Source organism: Pygocentrus nattereri, chromosome 1, assembly GCF_015220715.1.
Source record: "Pygocentrus nattereri isolate fPygNat1 chromosome 1, fPygNat1.pri, whole genome shotgun sequence".
Taxonomy (NCBI): Eukaryota; Metazoa; Chordata; class Actinopteri; order Characiformes; family Serrasalmidae; genus Pygocentrus; species Pygocentrus nattereri.
In genome coordinates, this window is record NC_051211.1 from 36,553,010 (window position 1) to 36,574,520 (window position 21,511).

Consider the following 21,511-nt stretch of genomic DNA (forward strand, 5'->3'; position numbering starts at 1 on the left):
GTTTTGGGTTTATGCTTGGTTGTCTCAGTTTTCTCGGTTTGAGATACGGTGGTTGCTTTGCTTGTGGATGGCCCAGCTTTTAATCATGATCTGTGATTGATTAATTCCATACGATTGAATTGGAAACATTTTACATTAATGTGTAAATAAGTAGGTAACATTTTGCCAGACCAATCAATGCACTCAGCATAAATGTTTTTTTGTTGTAAACATTTTTGCATTTAACAAAAAAAAAAACTTTTTATAACCAAAAAAATAAAATGTATTATATTTGTAGACAAACCAGTCTGTTTCCTGCACTGGCTCAGTGCTGATGTTAAAAACTATTTTTTATTGAGCACATTGGTTATGGTTATGGGACATGGTAGGTGGTGAAGGACGCATTTACGTTTCAGACACAGCCAAATCAAATAGATCTTCACAGCCAGCTTCCACACAAAGGTCAGACAAGTCCACTTTGCCTCATCATTCTTCTGTTGCCATGATTCTATTCCAACATCTCTTCTTCCCGTGAAGGGTATGAGGAACACTTGGCCTGAACGCATTTACATATCTGCCTATTTTGCCTGCAGCTCTTTAGTTCCATTCAGACGAGGTTATAAGGAGAATAACTTAAAATTGGCTGTTGCAAAGAAGCAAATAAATGTGAATACAGAATTTCAAAACGTCTCACTTAAAATGTATGATTAGATTTAGAATATTAAAATTTTAAACCAAATGCATTGACATTGTGCAGTAAAATGTGACTGATTTAAGTCTGTCCTCTGTACATGATGTGTTAACCTATTTCTATGGCTGTTGTCATGTAATTTAGAAACTCTGAATAATCAACAAAGTAATCAGTAGATCAATTAATTACTAATGCAGTCCTACTAAAAAGTATTTTATATTGCTATATTAAACATTATCAATATTATATGCCATAATAAGCAGTATGATTATGTCTTCAGTATTGTCTACACTCTTAAATAACAGTCAATATCTAGTTCCTCAACAAAATGAAACAAACCAGATACACTCAGTTTGGGGAGCCATGATCAAATGACTTGTTTTGTTGATTTTCTAGTTGTAAACAAGTTAAATGTGTCCTCTACAGTGAACAAACTTAAATATGACACTCTGCTGCAAATTTCATTGGCTAAACATGTTGGGAAAACATGAATGTGGCCAAACCTTTACATAAGAATTGACATAAGACTGAATTCTGTGTCTTTTATAAACCTTTCAGTCAAAAATATTTACTTTATTCACTTTAATTGATCAAATTTCACCTTTGTATTGTGTTCACTCTCATCATGCAGACTTTTAAGTGATACTTTTTTGATCGCACAACCGGGGAAATTCCACCTCCGCATTTAACCCATCCATGAAGTGAAACACCACATACACACTAGTGAACACACACACTAGGGGGCAGTGAGCACACTTGCCCGGAGCGGTGGGCAGCCCTATCCACAGCGCCCGGGGAGCAGTTGGGGGTTAGGTGTCTTGCTCAAAGACACCTCAGTCATGGACTGTTGGCCCTGGGGATCGAACCGGCAACCTTCCGGTCACAGGGCCAGATCCCTAACCTCCAGCCCACGACTGCCCCAACATTTCATTCAAATATTTTTATTGAAATTGTAGTTCTACAGAAATGAGGCACTAGAGGTGATCACACTGATGTGTATGTTTGATAGAAATGTGGTTACTCGAACATAAATGCATAAAGTGAGGAAGCTTTTTACCTTTTGGAGAATGCAGATGGCGTAAACTCCAGGTGGAAATAGTCATAAACTGGGAAAGCAGAAACTGTCAATAGACAACCACTGTGCTGCATGTCCTAATAAATGTCTTTTATTTGACTTCAGTGTTCTCCATGTAAGAACATTTTAGAAAAATAACAGTTAGACATTGATTTAGCTCTACTGGTCATATGAGTCTGTCCATAAAATGACCATAAATTCATGCTCTAAGTTCTATTCACAAAAAAGAGAGTAAGATATTAGGGCTATGAACTTCCGATCCCAAATCAATAATCAGATTATGATACTTTAGGAAATGATTCAATGCATAATGTGGGTAAAATTTCCATGATTCTGTTCAATTATTCTGGAATAATTTGTACAATATGACAGGAGGAAACATTGAAAAGGTCAAGTAATGCATATGCTGAAAACAATACCATTTTTTGCATGTGGGCTCTTTTAGAGTTTTACATTTGAAAACAGCCTGATAATTTTATTTTGGACAAAAACTGATTACAGAGCTCAATATCATTGTAATCCACTGTAATTAAGTCTAAAAATCATTGTACTTGAATCGCTATTACAAAAGCTTAATCTAAATGACTGTATAACTCAATCAGGGAAGTTCATAAGCTCATCTTTTCCAATGTTCCCTCCACTCAGGATGATCACAATGTTTTTGCCCGTAATGTCAGGTATTCTGTCATTAACAATGGCAGCAAAAGCAGCAGATCCTGAGGGCTCTACAACCAGGCCGGCTCTATAGAGAGTGGACACAGCAGACTTGATTTCTTCATCAGTCACCAACACTATCTTCTCCACATACTTTTGACACAATGCATATGGCAGAGCACCTGAGAGACGTCACACAGAAAACAGGCAGCATGTCAGAGGGGTCCTGACAGTGACAACTATGTTATTTGCACATTGATTAAAGTGATGGTTTGGTTAAAAATCTAATTTACACATTTTCCTCCCTTATCTCAAATGTAATTGATTAGCCAACAGATGTTTGCTGTTTGAAGTTTACATTCCATAGTTTTGCACTGGAGCTACAGGGCTAATGTTGCTAACAAGTAATGTAAGTATATAGTCACTGGTTTAGCTTTATGTGAACTGCATCCCTAAATCATCACACTTGCCTTAAACTGTGCCAAGTTGTTAAGGAATCTCAAAAAGACTTCTGTAGAAATCTGTAGAAATGCACAGAAGTATGCAGCTATGCTAAACACTGTAGTAGCATCCATTTGAAGCCGGAAGTTTTCTATTTTCAGAGATATCTACGGAGCCCCGCTGATGACATCCTGTATAAATACAAATAATGCGTGGCCACAACTTAGTAAGGCGTGGGAATGAGATCCCAAGCCTTACTAAGTCATGGCCACAACTTAATCATTTCATTCCCATACCTTACTAAGTCGTGGCCGAGCATTAGGAGCTCGTTCCCATGTGTTAATAAGGTGTGGCCACGCATTATTTTTAATCTGTAGATAAAAGTATGTCAAGTAGACAGCCATGTCTTGACTGACTATACAGTCAATTGCAAAGTTTTTAGTATTCCTAGTCAAATTACATGCTTTCTTGATTTTCTATATGAAAATAAGTTAATATTTCCTTTGCAGAGACAGACACACTGCTGCACATTTTAATGCATAATTACTGTTTTGCTGAATTTACCATGCTGGAAAAATGAAATATAAAATGTGGCCTGTGCAAAAATTATGTCATATTTTATATTTCATGTCTTTTTTTCCCCAAAATTTTAAACTTGTGCAGAATTTTCTGCAAAACACAATTGCGCAGAAAATGCAATATCTAAGTTCACTGCAGAGGACCTCAACTTGGTGAAAATGGTGTAAAAATTATTGCTATTTCATATACAACAGCTTACATTTCTTCAGCCAACTCACACAATGTTTAACAGAAACCAAAACACATTAATGACGTGAGGCGTAGGAATTTTTACCTGCGAACGGTGGCGCAAGACCAGAGGCAATGCTTTTGCTGTCCATGCCGACAGGCTTCTTCTCAATGAAGCTTTTGTACATGGTGCATGCTGTTAAATATGAAAGGGTTAATATACAAACAAGCAACAAATAAGCACTAATGCTACTCTTGCCCCAAGAATAAATCAGTTTGAGTAAGAAAATAATCCATTCATGTATCCAACTCAATCAACTTATGCTATATAATCATTTTTATTTATTATATTTATTGATTAACATTATATTTCATGAGCACTGTCGTTGAGTCTTCACCTCCTTCTGGCTCCACTCCATAGATTCTTGTCCTTTCACATCCAGACAGTTTAATGGCAGCTGCCACTCCAGCAAGTAAGCCCCCTCCACCACAGCACACTACCACAACATCTGGATTAGGGACCACCTCCAGAATCTCAAATCCAAGACTACAGTACCATACATGTTAAAGACATGCAATTAGAGATGGTGCAGCCTCACTTTTTCTGATACCAATGCTGAAATCTAAAGTATCTGTCAATACTGATATTTCCTCTTTAAAATATAAGCTACTTTTAATTGAAGCACTTCCCTTGATGTGCTTCTAAAAGAATGCACATCAAATGTAAAATACTGCTTAACTACTCAAACACTCTACTACTCCCCAGGAAGAAACACAGCAAACAACACGAGCACAGATTTATTTATTCAGTTGAAAGGTCTAGGTTTGGTACATGATTGGATCAGATTTATTCTTTTTTTTCTGTCCGATATCCACTCAAACATTTTCTGCTGATATCAGCCCAGTACACATACTGGCTATTGTGTGGATGACTTAATGTTGCAATAGCTAGTTTACTAGTACTGGTACAAAAGTTTCGAATTACTGTCTTCAGTATTATTAAAGCATTTTGCTTAATATACATGTATAAAATGATTCAACTGTGTTCCAAACAGTTCAATTAACCAGTAGGAAGCCATGAAGCTTTGAAGCTGTAAAAACAATTAAAAACTTTTTAGATGTGTTTGGAACGATGAATAGAAAAGATGCAACAAGGCCACTGAAAATGTTATAATAAAATTAACATCCAGAATGCTTCATATTTCAAGTCACCAGTTCTCAGGACAAACAGAAACAAGTATACAGTAAAGCAAAAACACAGTATACAGTACAGTATATTATACGTCTGTACCTAAGACACTTGAAATATTTAACAAAACATCTAAATTTTTACCAATCCATTTTGGTGTCTAGTTTACATTGTTTCAGTGAGTGAGTGAGTGCATGACATACATATGCATGAAACAGGTAAACCTGTTCAATTGCTTGTTAACACAAATAGCTAATCAGCCAATCACACGGCCGTAACTCAATGCATTTAGGCATGTAGAGGTGGTCAAGACAACTTGCTGAAGTGCAGACCGAGCATCAGAACGGGGAAGAAAGGTGATTTAAGGGACTTTGAGCGTGGTGTGGTTGTTGGTGCCAGACTGGCTGGTCTGAGTATTTCAGAAACTGCTGATCTATTGGGATTTTCACACACAACCATCTCTAGGGTTTACAGAGAACGGTCAGAAAAAGAGAAAATATCCAGTGAGCGGCAGTTGTGTGGACAAAAATGCCTTGTTGATGTGAGAGGTCAGAGGAGAACGGGCAGACTGGTTCGAGATGATAGAAAGGCAACAGTAACTCAAATAACCAACCAAAATCCCTGAGGAACGTTTCCAACACCTTGTTGAAAGTCTGCCACGAAGAATTAAGGCAGTTCTGAAGGCAAAAGGGGGTCCAAGCTTTTACTAGCAAGGTGTACCTAATAAAGTGGCCGGTGAGTGTGTAATATATATACTTTTTAATTTGATTTTGCAAATCTTGGTGACATATATTAAAACAATAATAATGAGTCATTATGTACCTGGCGTGTCCTGCTATGAGGTCTGGGTCATTGTAGGAATGCATAAAAGTCATGTTGTCCTCTTGAACACATCGATTGACTAAATCCATAAGACACGGTGTTGGCACTCGCTCAACCTCAATACCAAAACTCTGTGGGTATATCACGAATTCAAATGAGTTTTGAGTAAGTTAGAGTAAGTAATTGCAAGCATTATAAAAGAAATTGATTCCTGGATGCATAATAATGTCTTACTTGTATTAGAAGAGATCTGGACATGGGGGCTGTTTCAGGCATCACAACTTTACCTTTTGTTCCATAGTGTTTAGAGGCATATGCAAAGGACTTCCCATAATTCCCAGCAGACATTGTGACAAAATGACCATCTTTGGATTGCCGGGCAAACTGATTTGCAACACCCCTGATTTTAAATGACCCTGTTTGTGAAAAAGTGGAAAAAACAGAACAATAATGAAAAGAATAACAATAATGCTGCATTTACATAGTGTTTGGTCATTTTGCTAATGCTTCATCCAAATCAAGTACATGTTGCAAATATAGCAGAGGAACTGTCAATCCTATGACTCAGTGGCTCTGTATCACCAGACAGGATCAAACAGCTACTCAATATTGACAGTATGAAAGCGGCTTAGAAAGTGGATGGACGGATGGATGGACAGATTTTGATTATGCTGCTACATATTACATTTGTGATGTATCTTACTATATATTAATAACAAGGTTGAACACTGGCTCTCACTATTTTGACCAAAACTATTCAGATTTGTCATATCTTATGAATCCCACGACTCATTAAAGGGACAGACAAAATTATTAAAGGAATAAAACAGAACTCTGGAATACAAAGAAACTCTGGACTATAATAGATCTGAATTTTGGACTAGACCTTTGGAATAGGACTGTAATAACACATCTTTGGAAAAGAAACTTGGAATTGAAAATCTGGCAGTGCTTTACTGTAAACAGGTGCATTCAAATAAACCAACCAGTCCTCTGCATGTTCTCCAGCTTTAGATGAATGTTACAGGACAAGTGGGATGGCAGAGTGGTCTGGCACCAGGGGATCAGAGGGGTGCTGATGACTCCCAAAGGGCTGGAAGTGACTGTGTCCCGAGCTTCTTGAAGCATCTGGAGAGTAATGCTGTCTGCTGTCACGTCCTCCATAGCCAGAGCTGTGAGTAATGAGGCCTGCTGGATTTCAGAGACAGCACACTGGTTATTCACACGGTGATAAATCTAGTCGTCTAATCGACAAGTGTACAGTGATGAAATAGATCGCTTGCTAAAAGTACTTCCGACAAGCTAACCATTCAGTCTAACTTAATACAACTACCGCTGCGAACGTTATTCTTTCATTTATTTCCAGTGTCTTACTACCTGCAGTGTTCACGTTACGCATGCGCTGGCCACACTCGCTCGGTTCAGCATCTCTGCAGATTGTGAACGTTAATGGTGCAGATGACACAACAGCTGAGCTTAAAACCACGTTCTGCTGTAGTACACAAAACGCCTTCTGCAGGCGGTGCACTATTTTTTGGGCTTACACTATTTGCTGTTTAGAAAGACGTCTAACGTTAACAGGCGGTTTTGGACGCGGCCAATGAAATGCAATTCATGCAGTCCAGCCTGAATAGAACTGTTACTCACCTCGATCTCAGTCTGCTCTTCAAATAATCATTTGTTAAAACACTGTGCATAACACAACTTACTGTACTGCAATTCATGATATTAAGCGAGCGTACTTTAGACTTTGGACCAAACTTGCTCGGCGCTGCGGTGTGCTGTGCTGCTGAGTCGTGGGAAAAGCTACTCGGAACAGATCTATTTCTAGATCTGTTTCCTGTCGGATAATGTTTCGAGCCGGACCGAAAACATGGACATGCCCCGTGGGCGAACATGACGGCTTCGGGAAAGAGAATCATGATTAATGTCGTGCTTGTCAAGAGTCAGAGTACAAAACATGGGTGTAGCGAGACACGTAGTGTGTGCAATGTCCGGTGGAGTGGACAGCTCTGTCGCTGCTCTTTTACTCAAGAAAAGAGGTGAGGAAATCAAGATAACCGAAGTACTGCAGGCGCTTATTTATGGTGCAGGAGGGTGAGCGTGATGGCGCAGGAGGGTGAGCGTGGTGGCGCAGGAGGGTGACCGAGATGGTGCAGGAGGGTGAGCGTGGTGGCGCAGGAGGGTGAGCGTTGTGGCGCAGGAGGGTGACCGAGATGGTGCAGGAGGGTGAACGAGATGGCGCAGGAGGGTGACCGAGATGGTGCAGGAGGGTGAGCGTGGTGGCGCAGGAGGGTGACCGAGATGGTGCAGGAGGGTGACCGAGATGGTGCAGGAGGGTGAGCGTGGTGGCGCAGGAGGGTGACCGAGATGGCGCAGGAGGGTGAGCGTGGTGGCGCAGGAGGGTGACCGAGATGGCGCAGGAGGGTGAGCGTGGTGGCGCAGGAGGGTGACCGAGATGGCGCAGGAGGGTGACCGTGGTGGCGCAGGAGGGTGAACGTGATGGCGCAGGAGGGTGAGCGTGGTGGCGCAGGAGGGTGAGCGTGGTGGCGCAGGAGGGTGACCGAGATGGCGCAGGTGGGTGACCGTGGTGGCGCAGGAGGGTGAGCGTGGTGGCGCAGGAGGGTGACCGAGATGGCGCAGGAGGGTGTCCGTGGTGGCGCAGGAGGGTGACCGAGATGGCGCAGGAGGGTGTCCGTGGTGGCGCAGGAGGGTGACCGAGATGGCGCAGGAGGGTGAGCGTGGTGGCGCAGGAGGGTGACCGAGATGGCGCAGGAGGGTGAGCGTGGTGGCGCAGGAGGGTGACCGAGATGGCGCAGGAGGGTGAGCGTGGTGGCGCAGGAGGGTGACCGAGATGGCGCAGGAGGGTGACCGTGGTGGCGCAGGAGGGTGAACGTGATGGCGCAGGAGGGTGAGCGTGGTGGCGCAGGAGGGTGAGCGTGGTGGCGCAGGAGGGTGACCGAGATGGCGCAGGTGGGTGACCGTGATGGCGCAGGTGGGTGACCGTGATGGCGCAGGAGGGTGAGCGTGGTGGCGCAGGAGGGTGACCGAGATGGCGCAGGAGGGTGTCCGTGGTGGCGCAGGAGGGTGACCGAGATGGCGCAGGAGGGTGTCCGTGGTGGCGCAGGATTGTGTCCGTGGTGGCGCAGGAGGGTGAGCGTGGTGGCGCAGGAGGGTGAGCGTGGTGGCGCAGGAGGGTGACCGAGATGGCGCAGGAGGGTGACCGAGATGGCGCAGGAGGGTGTCCGTGGTGGCGCAGGAGGGTGAGCGTGGTGGCGCAGGAGGGTGACCGAGATGGCGCAGGTGGGTGACGGAGATGGCGCAGGAGGGTGACCGTGGTGGCGCAGGAGGGTGACCGTGGTGGCGCAGGAGGGTGAACGTGGCGCAGGAGGGTGAACGTGATGGCGCAGGAGGGTGACCGAGATGGCGCAGGAGGGTGACCGTGATGGCGCAGGAGGGTGACCGAGATGGCGCAGGATGGTGACCGTGGTGGCGCAGGAGGGTGAACGTGGTGGCGCAGGTGGGTGATGGAGATGGCGCAGGAGGGTGACCAGGATGGCGCAGGAGGGTGACCGAGATGGCGCAGGAGGGTGACCGTGGTGGCGCAGGAGGGTGACCGAGATGGCGCAGGAGGGTGACCGAGATGGCGCAGGAGGGTGTCCGTGGTGGCGCAGGATTGTGTCCGTGATGGCGCAGGAGGGTGAGCGTGGTGGCGCAGGAGGGTGACCGAGATGGCGCAGGAGGGTGAGCGTGGTGGCGCAGGAGGGTGACCGAGATGGCGCAGGAGGGTGACCGTGGTGGCGCAGGAGGGTGACCGTGGTGGCGCAGGAGGGTGACCGAGATGGCGCAGGAGGGTGTCCGTGGTGGCGCAGGATTGTGTCCGTGATGGCGCAGGAGGGTGAGCGTGGTGGCGCAGGAGGGTGACCGAGATGGCGCAGGAGGGTGAGCGTGGTGGCGCAGGAGGGTGACCGAGATGGTGCAGGAGGGTGACCGTGGTGGCGCAGGAGGGTGAGCGTGGTGGCGCAGGAGGGTGACCGAGATGGCGCAGGAGGGTGAGCGTGGTGGCGCAGGAGGGTGACCGAGATGGCGCAGGAGGGTGAGCGTGGTGGCGCAGGAGGGTGACCGAGATGGTGCAGGTGGGTGACGGAGATGGTGCAGGAGGGTGACCGTGGTGGCGCAGGAGGGCGACCGTGGTGGCGCAGGAGGGTGTCCGTGATGGCGCAGGAGGGTGACCGTGATGGTGCAGGAGGGTGACCGAGATGGTGCAGGAGGGTGTCCGTGGTGGCGCAGGAGGGTGAACGTGATGGCGCAGGAGGGTGACCGAGATGGCGCAGGAGGGTGACCGTGGTGGCGCAGGAGGGTGAGCGTGGCGCAGGAGGGTGAACGTGATGGCGCAGGAGGGTGAGCGTGGTGGCGCAGGAGGGTGACCGAGATGGCGCAGGAGGGTGACCGTGATGGCGCAGGAGGGTGACCGAGATGGCGCAGGAGGGTGTCCGTGGTGGCGCAGGATTGTGTCCGTGATGGCGCAGGAGGGTGAGCGTGGTGGCGCAGGAGGGTGACCGAGATGGCGCAGGAGGGTGTCCGTGGTGGCGCAGGATTGTGTCCGTGATGGCGCAGGAGGGTGAGCGTGGTGGCGCAGGAGGGTGACCGAGATGGCGCAGGAGGGTGTCCGTGGTGGCGCAGGAGGGTGAGCGTGGTGGCGCAGGAGGGTGACTGAGATGGCGCAGGAGGGTGTCCGTGGTGGCGCAGGAGGGCGAACGTGGTGCAGGAGGGTGAGCGTGGTGGCGCAGGAGGGTGAGCGTTGTGGCGCAGGAGGGTGACTGAGATGGCGCAGGAGGGTGTCCGTGGTGGCGCAGGATTGTGTCCGTGATGGCGCAGGAGGGTGAGCGTGGTGGCGCAGGAGGGTGACCGAGATGGTGCAGGTGGGTGACGGAGATGGTGCAGGAGGGTGACCGTGGTGGCGCAGGAGGGCGAACGTGGTGCAGGAGGGTGTCCGTGGTGGTGCAGGATTGTGTCCGTGATGGTGCAGGAGGGTGACCGTGGTGGCGCAGGAGGGCGAACGTGGTGCAGGAGGGTGTCCGTGGTGGTGCAGGATTGTGTCCGTGATGGCGCAGGAGGGTGAGCGTGGTGGCGCAGGAGGGTGACCGAGATGGTGCAGGTGGGTGACGGAGATGGTGCAGGAGGGCGACCGTGGTGGCGCAGGAGGGTGTCCGTGATGGCGCAGGAGGGTGACGGAGACGGTGCAGGAGGGTGACCGTGGTGGTGCAGGAGGGTGCGCGTGGTGGCGCAGGAGGGTGCGCGTGGTGGCGCAGGAGGGTGCGCGTGGTGGCGCAGGAGGGTGAGCGTGGTGGCGCAGGAGGGTGACCGAGATGGCGCAGGAGGGTGTCCGTGGTGGCGCAGGAGGGTGAACGTGATGGCGCAGGAGGGTGAACGTGATGGCGCAGGAGGGTGACCGAGATGGTGCAGGAGGGTGACCGTGGTGGCGCAGGAGGGTGACCGTGATGGCGGAGGAGGGTGACCGTGGTGGCGCAGGAGGGTGAGCGTGGTGGCGCAGGAGGGTGACTGAGATGGTGCAGGAGGGTGTCCGTGGTGGCGCAGGAGGGTGTCCGTGGTGGCGCAGGAGGGTGACCGTGGTGGCGCAGGAGGGTGACCGTGATGGCGCAGTAGCTTAACTGGTTATAAGTCACATCTGTTCTAAAATGGATGGGGATTTGCGTCTAAATTATAACACCTTTACTTCTACTCAAGTGTGTTTGTGAGGAAATTAATCTGCTTGTTACTCAGTTCAATTTTAGGCATTAACAGTTGCTCATTTATTACTGTTTACTTTCATATTACTCTTGTGTTGTTGACAGCTTCTGTAATGAATGATCAGTCCTCTCACTTTGGAATAAGAGTAGTTACATCAGTTGCTGTGCTGAAAATGCTGCATGTACTAAGTTCCTCTGCAGTTCTATAAGTTACTCAATACTGAAGTAGTTTTTTTTAGCTTCTACTTTTGTGTTTCTACCCAATTCGTTCTTGGAAAGAAACTTTTACTTCTAGTTGAGTTATTATTTCACAGAAGTAGTACTCTTATGTTTTAGGTTAGGCTACTCTACCATCCTCTTTAAAGGTGAATTCCAGTAAAATTATCTTCCATAGCTTTCCTTGGGGCATAGAAGTGGAAAACATAGCAGATTTGTTTGAAACTCTAAGAACCATTTTACATCCAGTATCTAAGAGTAGAAGTAGAGTATCCAAGTTACACCTTTTTGAAATATTCCTTAATAAGCAGGTGTATTGGTAACATGTGAGGGTATCATGATTGTGTATAAAAGGACTAAACACTAAAAACTCTTGTCTTCACAAGCAAAGATGGGTTGTGGCTCACCATCAACATTAAAAAAAAACATGTCTCAACACAAGATTGTGAAGATTTTAGGTCTTTAATTATGTACCATAAACAATGTTGTAAAACTATTCAGGGAATCCAGAGAAATGCCTTCAGATGGCATTGCATGAGAAAACATGCTACTGTGTTAAATAAAGCACTCTGGAGTACCACTGTCACTTACCACAGTCTGCCGGTGCTTCAAGAAATGCAGCTTAATACTCTGTTATGCATGGAGAAAGCCACACATTTTGTGTTCTGGATTCTCAGCAAGTGTTATTGTTTCAGATACATCTCTCTCTAGTTAAACACACCTTTAGCCGAAGAATAATAGTGCATGTTGCGCCAATAGTTAAAGATATTTTACTCATTAATTTTGTTTTCACAGTGCTCATTTGAAGACACTGAAGCCTAGCATTTTGCAGACTAACTGGACACAGTGGCATTATTTCATAATTATTATTGTGAATTGACCTGTTTGTGAGGAAAAATATTACTAATATTACTAATAACTGTTCCTTCAAACCAGACAACACAATGGTTCTGTTTTTTAGGCTATCATGTCACTGGGGTTTTCATGAAGAACTGGGATTCCTTGGATGAAAGAGGAGTGTGTACCTCAGAAAGAGACTGTGATGATGCTTATAAAGTGTGCCGGGTGCTGGATATGCCATTCCATCAGGTCTCCTATGTCAAAGAGTACTGGCACGAAGTATTTAGGTACGTTACAGAATCAGACTCTTCTTTACAGTCCAGTGACTGCTGCTGAATTCATTTATGTGCCTAAACTCCGCTGTCTAGGATGCTACTTTTGTTTTTATCTTCTTTCTTTTTGAAGTAATCTTCTTAGGGAATACCAGAAGGGCAGAACTCCAAATCCTGACATAATATGCAACAAACATATCAAATTCAAACACTTCTATCAGTATGCAGTCAGTTCTTTAGGTAAGTATTCATACTTTAATCCGGTGGTCATTAGCTTTTCTCCTGACCATCTACTTTCCTACCCCATCTACTATCTAATCCAGTTGTTTGTAGGGTTGATTGAGTTAGAGATGTCCTGCAGAGATTAGTTAATCTTCAGGGGCAGGGCTGTGACCACTGCCTTAATCTTTTATAGATTTAATGATTGGTTAAGTTGTTGAATAAATGGTTAATTGCTTGTTGGGTTGGCTGACTGGTTGGTTTGTGCACACATCTTGGAAACCTAAATTAGTGTGTAGGAAATGTTGAAAAGTGAAAGGGGCTTGTACAAAGTACTTTCTCTCAAGCAATGCATCTATGAGGGAAAAAAAGGTTATAACTAGATTTGCCTCTCTCAGGGCAGTACATCTCTGAAAAAAGGGTAGGTAACAACTGCTCTGATCTGTATTTATTTCTTTATTCATTTACACAACAAGGAAAAATAGCATTTACAAAATTTATAAAAGGGGCTTGTGTAAACTACCATCCCTCAAGCAATGCATTTTCAAAAAAATAAAAAACTCAAAAGTAGTTATTATGATGTAAGATTTTTGATTGTAACAAGACTATTACAACTTTTTGGAGCATGTTATTTCTAACATGCTCAGAAACTGCACTTGAAAAATTTACTGTACCTGTATGCAGGTGCTGATGCCATGGCAACTGGTCACTATGCAAGGACTTCTCTGGAGGATGAGGAGGTTTTTCAGCAGACACACACACCAGTACCACGGCCTCTCTTCAGAGATCGCTTGGAGATCAGAAATCGTAAGTGTTCATTCTGTCCTCTTGTTGCCAGGCCTGACTCTTGGTTTGGTATTAAAGTGCCTTGTTGCTTAGAACACTGCTGTCCAACTTCTGCCATTCATTGTTGTGCCCAATTGCTCCTACATACTTAAAATGGTCTTTTGGGTTTTTCTATCCACACTGAGGTGGCATTTATTAGGTATACTTACCTTGTACCTATACTCATTGGCTATTTTATCATAAACACCAATGTAGGTGCATAGCTGCACACTTTATCGGTGGTCTTCTACCTTATGCCTCTGTCGTGTTGCTATCACTGCTGTGCTGAATCTTCCACCACCTAAATAATATCTGGTCAGCAGTGGTCCTGTGGTGGCCTTTTTGTTGATGGATGGAGTTGGGGGGCAGGGGTGATAAATTGTGCATTAATGGATTGCGTTCAGTTGTGTTTTATTGAAAAATTTGTTTAGCATGCATGGCTGTAGTATGCCTAATTGTATCACATTTTATATCATTCTGATCTTTTGATTTCCAGCTGTGAGGCTGTACCAAGGTGCTGATCGCCTTAAAGACCAAACATTCTTCCTCAGTCAAATTTCCCAGGATGCCTTGCGGCAGACCATCTTTCCATTAGCGGGACTCACTAAAGATTTTGTAAAGAAGATTGCTGCTGAGGCAGGGTTCCATCATGTCCTGAAGAAGAAAGAGGTAATGCAGCATCCTTTCTATAATAAAACATTAAGGCACTCAAGGCTGTGCAGAGACCAGAAACAGTATGACCTCTGGCAGTATGTGTACGCAGAGTTTTGTGTATTGTTGTGTTCAAAAGAAGTGTCACGATGCAACACCTAATGCAGTGCAAGCTGCATTTTAAGTGTTGCTGTAAAGGACACTGTAGTGATGGCCAAGTCAAGTTATCTTGCATCGCCAGTGTGCTTTCTTTAGGCCAACTGTCAAAACAGACCCTCAGTTTGACGAGGCTCTCATAGAACTGGTTCTCATATTGCAACAGTCTGTGAGACAAGCTGCAGCTGTTGAAGGGAGGCTGAGAGCTCATCCCTAGCAATCAGGCCCACCAATATCACCTGGACCAGCCTACTTAAATGGAGCTCTGACACTGCTCTATCTTAAGTTAACTTGCCGTGTGCATGTATCAACCAACTCAGCTAGTAATAAGTAATAAGAGTAAGTTGCTGCTGAGTCACATAGCGTAAGTATATTTTATTTCTTCTGTTTTCCTGTTGAATATTGCGGGCTGTTGTTCCTGCTTGCTTCTTTATTTCCTGAGCCCTTGGGTTCCTCTCACCCCTGGCCTTTCCATGGGAGTGAGCAGTAGCTCAATGGGAACTCCTAGGCCTCTCTGCCTTGTGGCTCCAGTTTGTCAAGTCAGTGTTTTTGTTTCTTTTCCAGTTTTCAAAGTTTAGTCCGGGTACTGCCGCATTCTTGAGTTTCTTTCAAGTTCTTTTAAATTCTTCCTGTAGTTCTCCCTTGAATCTTAATTTGCTCTGCTCCTTTGCACCACTTTCATTAGGTGGCTCACCCGATTTACTCTGGACTCTCGTACTAAAAGACTCAGGTTTGATTCAGTCCTGGGCTGCATTCCACCATTACGCATACATAAACGTGCACTATCAGTGCCAGAAGAAAACCTTATATCTCCATTTTTATATTTTTAAAAATACCAGCTGCCCTTTACATTGTGTAGAAAATTTCATGAAGAATGGACAAATTAAAATAATGCAAAATTACTTTAATACTTATAATTCATTTCAAATGAACTCCTTAAAATCCCAGGCTATTACATACTATTATCCAGTAGCTACAGGTGCTTCAGTGCAAACTGGCTAAGCTATTCTTAGGTTGTAGAAGTGTGTAATAAATCCTTGGGCCTGCTGGTGGGCCTTGGCCATTTTAGGGGTTAAGAAAGTTTTTTTTGTTCTTCTGTGAAGCTCACATTTTAGAAACATTGTCCTCTGACAGCGATGATATGATACCTCAGCATCTTTTCAGTAGAACAAATAAACCAATACACTCTTATCTGCTCTTGACATGTTTAGTTATTGTGGCTATTTGGTAACACAGCAGATCCTCCTTAAGTCTCTGATTTGTGATTTGTCACAATATGTTTTAACCACCAAAGTAACTTAAGAATGCACATTCAGTTTGTACAGCAGGACCATGGTGTTGTCATTTGCATTGACAAACTTGTGTTGATTATGTTTCTGGCTTCATAGTAATTATACCACAGTTAAGAGCTGCGGTCATATTTGTGTATAAGTATTTTACAGTGATGCATCAGGTGTGTCAATTGATCTGTGATTCCTTGCATTAGAAAACATAAATGCAAGAATGTCACTGTGTATTACAACATGATCTAAATGAGCACAAACAAAACTTTAGTTCTTGGGAATTGACAGCTTGTACATGCTTTCATTTCTCCTCTAGAGCATGGGAATCTGCTTCATTGGTGAGCGACACTTTGAAGATTTTATTCTTGAGGTACATCAGTACTCACTCATTCTGTATTGCCATAATATGATGTGGACTGTGTCTCAGTTCTAAATGAAACCTCTCACTGTCACAGTATTTAGAACCCAAACCTGGACATTTTGTCTCTATTGAAGATGGGAAGATAATGGGGAAGCATAAAGGTATAAGTTTTTAATTTTTAATTGCCTAGTAGTGTCACATGGCCATTGGTGCTATCTGGACAGTGCAAGACATTTATGCTGTGTTTTCCGCCCAGGTTGGTTCACATTTACCTTAGGACAGAGAGCACGGATAGGAGGCCAGAAAGATCCGTGGTTCGTGGTTGATAAAGATATCACGACTGGAGAGATATTTGTTGTGAGTTACACATAAATCTTTGTTCATAGTGCTTGTTATTCAAAGCCAAAACAATGACACTAGCAATCAGAAGGATGAAATTGCAGTTCTGTAGAAGTTTGGGATTATTGTGGTTTCTGGGATTTTAATTTCAAATAAAATGATGATGTTTCTGCTCAAAACAGATTTTATAGATTTCAACTAATTTGTAAATAAACTGAAAACAATGAAGAAGTCTTCAGAGTGCCCAGGAAGATCCACAGAGCTATAGATGATTCTGTAAACACTGAGAATATTTAGAATGAAGCTATACTAAAATGAACATTATATTATGCATTATATTATCAAGAAAATGTTGTAAATAGATAAATTCAATACATCATTTATCATTTAATAACTTCTTGATTTTACCAAAAATATCATTGAAGCATTTGGGAAAAGGTGATTGAAATAACTTCAAGGTGTTGCGTCAGTGTATATAGTATTTCACTCAACATTGTTTGTTATTATTAATTAAAATAACAATGAATAATATGACAAGTGATTACAGTCTTTTAAATGCTAATGTACATCACCTGTTCCATATTTTTAGGGCCCTACCACCAACCACCCAGCACTGTTACGGGACACAGTACAGACAAATCGGTTTCACTGGATAACTGAGGAGCCTCCTGCTGAACTGATCCGAACTCAGATGATGGACTGTCACTTTCGCTTCCTACACCAAATGCCTTTATGTGAGTCACTTTTCATGAATCTTCAGAATATACAACTGCAGTTTTTATATGTAGACCATATTTTTTCATTTGTATTTAATTTTTATATATTTATTGAGTTAATGTCTTTGATGAATAGGCATAAAAGGTATCTGTAATCATTTTGAGCATATACAGTCATATGCAAATGTTTCAACATCTTTGGGCAAACTACATGTTTTGTTGATTTTATAGGTGAAAAAAGTAGAGGCATCCTGTACAGGAACGTACAGAAGCATTTTTCATCTAATTGTACTGCGCAGTTTCTATTTATTTGCTGAGTTTAACACATTGAATAAAATAAAACAAAGTATGTGCCACAGATTTTTAAAATAACTTTAATAATGTTTTATTTTTCCCCAGTTCAGCAAGTAAACAGTAATTGTGCATGAAAATGTACAGAAGTGTGTTCTCTGTAGAGGAAGTATTAACTTATTTTCACTTTAAAAAAAAAAAAAATCAACAAAACATAAGGGTGACCAGGGGTGCTTGAACATTACAAATGTCTGTATGTTGTATATGTATCTACATGTATGTGCATATCAGGTCCTTGCACTGTGACCCTGAATCTGGATGGATCAGTGTGGATAACAGCAAAAAGGCCACTGAGAGCACTCACACCTGGACAGGTAAACTATAAATATCCCATTAAATGTTGCAGAAATGTGAGTTATGACTGAAAGCTGAATGTAGCATTAAATGCCAGATTGGAAGAGGGTAGAATGAAAGACTTGGTGTTAATATTTCTCAGACTTCTTTTATTCAATTTCATAGACAAACCTGTGGTGAATATATTATAAATAGTTTATTCCAGTTTTGTTCCTTTATTACAGATCAGTCTTTTTTCATACAAAAGACAGTGTGTTTTCCTGAAATCCTATCCATGTTACTATTTCCAAATCTCAGTTTTAAAGGCAAGTTCCCTCAATTTTTGAGACCATCTGAATGGTTAAATGGTTCAGATATAAGCAAAGTCATTCAGAGTGGTTTGATGTGAAATTCTCTGTTGTGCAAAAACTTACCAACTTGGAACTGTTCACAGTGGTGATCGTAGGAACCAGACATCTTTAATGCCTCTAAAAGCCTCTCATAGAAAGTTATATGAAAATGTTATGAATATGCAACCTGATTCACGATAGTTTTGTGAGTGAACTGGCAAGCATTTGTACAGAAAGACGAGTCAATATTGTTCCACTCAGCAATGCCAGCTTCTAACAGTTGAAAAACATTTCCAGTGTAGTTTGTGTTTAACGTGAGACCAGATATTGTATAGGGTTTAAATTTGGACTCCAACCAGACCGAAACCATCACTAAACAATGCTATATTGTGGGCTTGCCCTGTTTTTTTTTGCACAAGTGTTTATAAATATATTAATGGTGGGGAGATGCATGCAGCCACTTTAAAATAGTCCCCCAAAGAAAGCATATTTTTCAGATTTACCACTAATTTATCATGATCAACATTATATATAAATAATGTGTCGGCTCAATAAATATAAATCAAATCTTTGGATTGTAAAAAAATCAGCGCTGTAAATAATGTATGAATTGTTACCCTGTAAAATTCCCCCATTATGAGTATGTTTGCACCTCTCTGCTTTTCCTCTTGTAGTTTGCGGTTCTGTATAAGGGAGACGAGTGTCTGGGCAGTGGGAAGATTGTTCGGCTGGGCCCAAGTGAACACACACTCCAGAAACGCCACCTTCAACTGAGCAGAAACCCTAAAAACTCAGAACAGTCATCAGAATCGGACAGCTGAAATGAGCCATCACACACACACACACACACACAAATACTCAGTGCAGTCTCACCTGTGTCCTCATTGGCAGCACTAATACCTTGGACAGACCTTTCAGTGGAGGGCAGAACCTCAGAATGGACATGCGGAGATGTTCATGGACAAAGTCAGCATTTAAAAATTGGTTTCACTGATTTAAGTCACTGAAATCCATCATCCATGCTATGATTTTAAAAGGCCCTGGGTTAATCATGGAATAAGACACAAACCTGAATGTTATGACAGTATGGCATGTGTGTTGTTATTGTCCTGTCTGGAAATTGTGTAATACCACACTAAATCAAGTGTAATTTAAATATTAAATCTTTAGCTATTTAAGTGCGCCTTTTTTTAAGGTGTGTTATTTTTATCTTGGTATATCTTTTGGAACGATAAATGTTTACCATGATATCCATTGTGGTATTTGATTTCTTTACCTGTTTCCTTGTAAGGAGTGCTTTACAAGCAGAACCAGTGATAAACCGATAAACAGGATTTATTTGTTTGTTTGTTTATTTGCTTGCTTGCATCAACAAATAATGTACAGACAAGTCAGGGGCGCCATTATTGCCACCCATATGGAAATCTCATATATGGCCATATATGCACATACACTATATTGCTGAAAGTATTCACTCACTCCATACAAATTACTAAATTCAGGTGTTCCAATCTCTTCCATGGCCACAGGTGTATAAAACCAAGCCCCTAGGCCTGCAGACTGCTTCTACAGACATTATTGAAAGAATTGGTCGCTCTCAGGAGCTCAGTGAATTCCAGCGTGGTGCCGTGATAGGACACCACCTGTGCAACAAGTCCTGTCGTGAAATTTCCTCGCTACTAAATATTCCAGTCAACTGTCGGTGGTATTATAACAAAGTGGAAGCGATTGGGAACGACAGCAACTCGGCCACGAAGTTGTAGGCCATGTAAAATGACACAGCGGGGTCAGCGGATTCTGAGGCGCATAGTAGATTGAGAATGGATTAAGAATGCTCATATGTGTGTAAAGGCAGATGAGCAAATAATTTTGGAAATACAGTATATATCATAGAGGGTCAGGCATACATTTTAAAATACATGTTGATATATCTTGTCTGCATATGTAAGTTTAAAAATTTGGACATATATGCATAATCATACATATATATTTGATACAGGGTTAAATACATCCCAGTACAGTTACTTTTTAACTGTTACTTTGTTAACTGTGTCAGGGAACAAAACTTTCATTTATTTAATGTTTTAATTATTTTTTTTTGTGTTTAGTTATGTAGCTATTATAGTACTTTTCACTTCATTAGGAAGTATGTGGAGAAAACTATGTTAATGGATAAAAACCTTATGTTATAGCATCAAGCTGGCATATATCACCATGTGCCCTCTATACATGGATAATGCTTTCCATCAAATATTGTGGTGTTGTATGTGTTTTGTTGATATATGGCTGAAATATGTCCCACACTTGAAAATAGACCGTTTAAAGAAGTTGGCATATATGTAACATATATGTCCATCCGTGACTAATATAAGTTGGATAATTAAGAGGAATGTATTGCCGTATATCAAATTTTCGTCAGGGCTCTGAACACAAGCGTGTTTGATGTTGTGTCGCGCAATTTCTGCTGTTCGCCACTAGAGGGAGCGCCCGGCTCAGACGTGGCCTCGCTGCGTGAACGCTGGCGAGTCCCATTAATGAAAAGGCATCACCAAATGAATGAATTCGATACCACCAAAAAAGTGAATAAACAGTTCGTAAACAGAAGTAATCTGTTTTTGTATTTGTATTTGCAGTATATATTTATATATGGGCAGTCATGGGCTCGAGGTTAGGGAACCAGCCTCGTGACCGGAAGGTCGCCGGTTCGATCCCCAAAGCTGACAACACATGACTGAGGTGTCCTTGAGCAAGACACCTAACCCCCAACTGCTCCCCGGGCGCTGCGGATTGGGCTGCCCACCGCTCCGGGCAAGTGTGCTCACTGCCCCCTAGTGTGTGTGTGCACACCAGAGTGTATGTGGTGTTTCACTTCACGGATGGGTTAAATGCGGAGGTGAAATTTCCCCGTTGTGGGACTAATAAGGGTCACTTAATCTTAATTTATTGCAGGCATCACAAAGGAAAAATGATGCATTTGGACATTTATTATTACAATTTTTATTATTACAATCATTTTTAAGTGACTTTGTCAGTACAGTATTTTAGGGTTTATAGAAAATGAGGAGGTTTTTTTTTTATCTATCTAGCCTACGCTCATGACAGCACGTACATACAGGTGAACAATAGTGCATATGGATAATACATCATCAGGCAAAGTAAAGTGAGCTTGGAAGATTTGATGCAGGATAAGTTTTAAGCTGTAAAGCTGGTTTTAATTCAAATGTTAAGGTAAATTCTAAAGCTTAAAGGTAATTTGTTTTATAGAAGGTTTATAAAGCCAGCATGCTAGTGTTAAGGTAAGTTCTAAGGTA

The 21,511-nt window shown here is 43.1% G+C and overlaps 2 protein-coding genes across 7 annotated transcripts; one reads left to right on the forward strand and one right to left on the reverse strand.

Moving 5' to 3' along the window:
- Positions 1–1,814: 1,814 nt before the first annotated feature.
- srr (serine racemase) lies at positions 1,815–7,520 on the reverse strand. Of its 5 annotated transcripts, none has more exons than XM_017697009.2 (7): positions 7,341–7,520; positions 6,585–6,786; positions 5,833–6,014; positions 5,599–5,729; positions 3,986–4,134; positions 3,694–3,783; positions 1,815–2,581 (listed from the first exon to the last, which is right to left on the reverse strand). In XM_017697009.2, exons 1-7 carry the CDS (start codon positions 7,518–7,520, stop codon positions 2,340–2,342), a joined length of 1,176 nt encoding a protein of 391 aa, XP_017552498.2. In that variant the 3' UTR covers positions 1,815–2,339. The 5 variants fall into 5 exon arrangements, with proteins under 5 accessions (XP_017552498.2, XP_017552497.2, XP_017552502.2 ...); XM_017697008.2 differs by having other exon boundaries at positions 6,585–6,789; XM_017697013.2 differs by having other exon boundaries at positions 7,246–7,382.
- On the forward strand, positions 7,494–19,534 carry trmu (tRNA 5-methylaminomethyl-2-thiouridylate methyltransferase). 2 transcript variants are annotated; one of them, XM_017697006.2, is made up of 11 exons: positions 7,494–7,640; positions 12,526–12,691; positions 12,810–12,916; positions 13,580–13,702; positions 14,217–14,389; positions 16,127–16,180; positions 16,266–16,332; positions 16,428–16,528; positions 17,100–17,244; positions 17,809–17,891; positions 18,875–19,534. In XM_017697006.2, the coding sequence occupies exons 1-11, from the start codon at positions 7,526–7,528 to the stop codon at positions 19,019–19,021; spliced, it is 1,281 nt and encodes a 426-aa protein (XP_017552495.2). In that variant the 5' UTR covers positions 7,494–7,525; the 3' UTR covers positions 19,022–19,534. The 2 variants fall into 2 exon arrangements, with proteins under 2 accessions (XP_017552495.2, XP_037393267.1); XM_037537370.1 differs by lacking the exon at positions 7,494–7,640 and adding an exon at positions 10,925–10,976.
- The last annotated feature ends 1,977 nt before the right edge of the window (positions 19,535–21,511 follow it).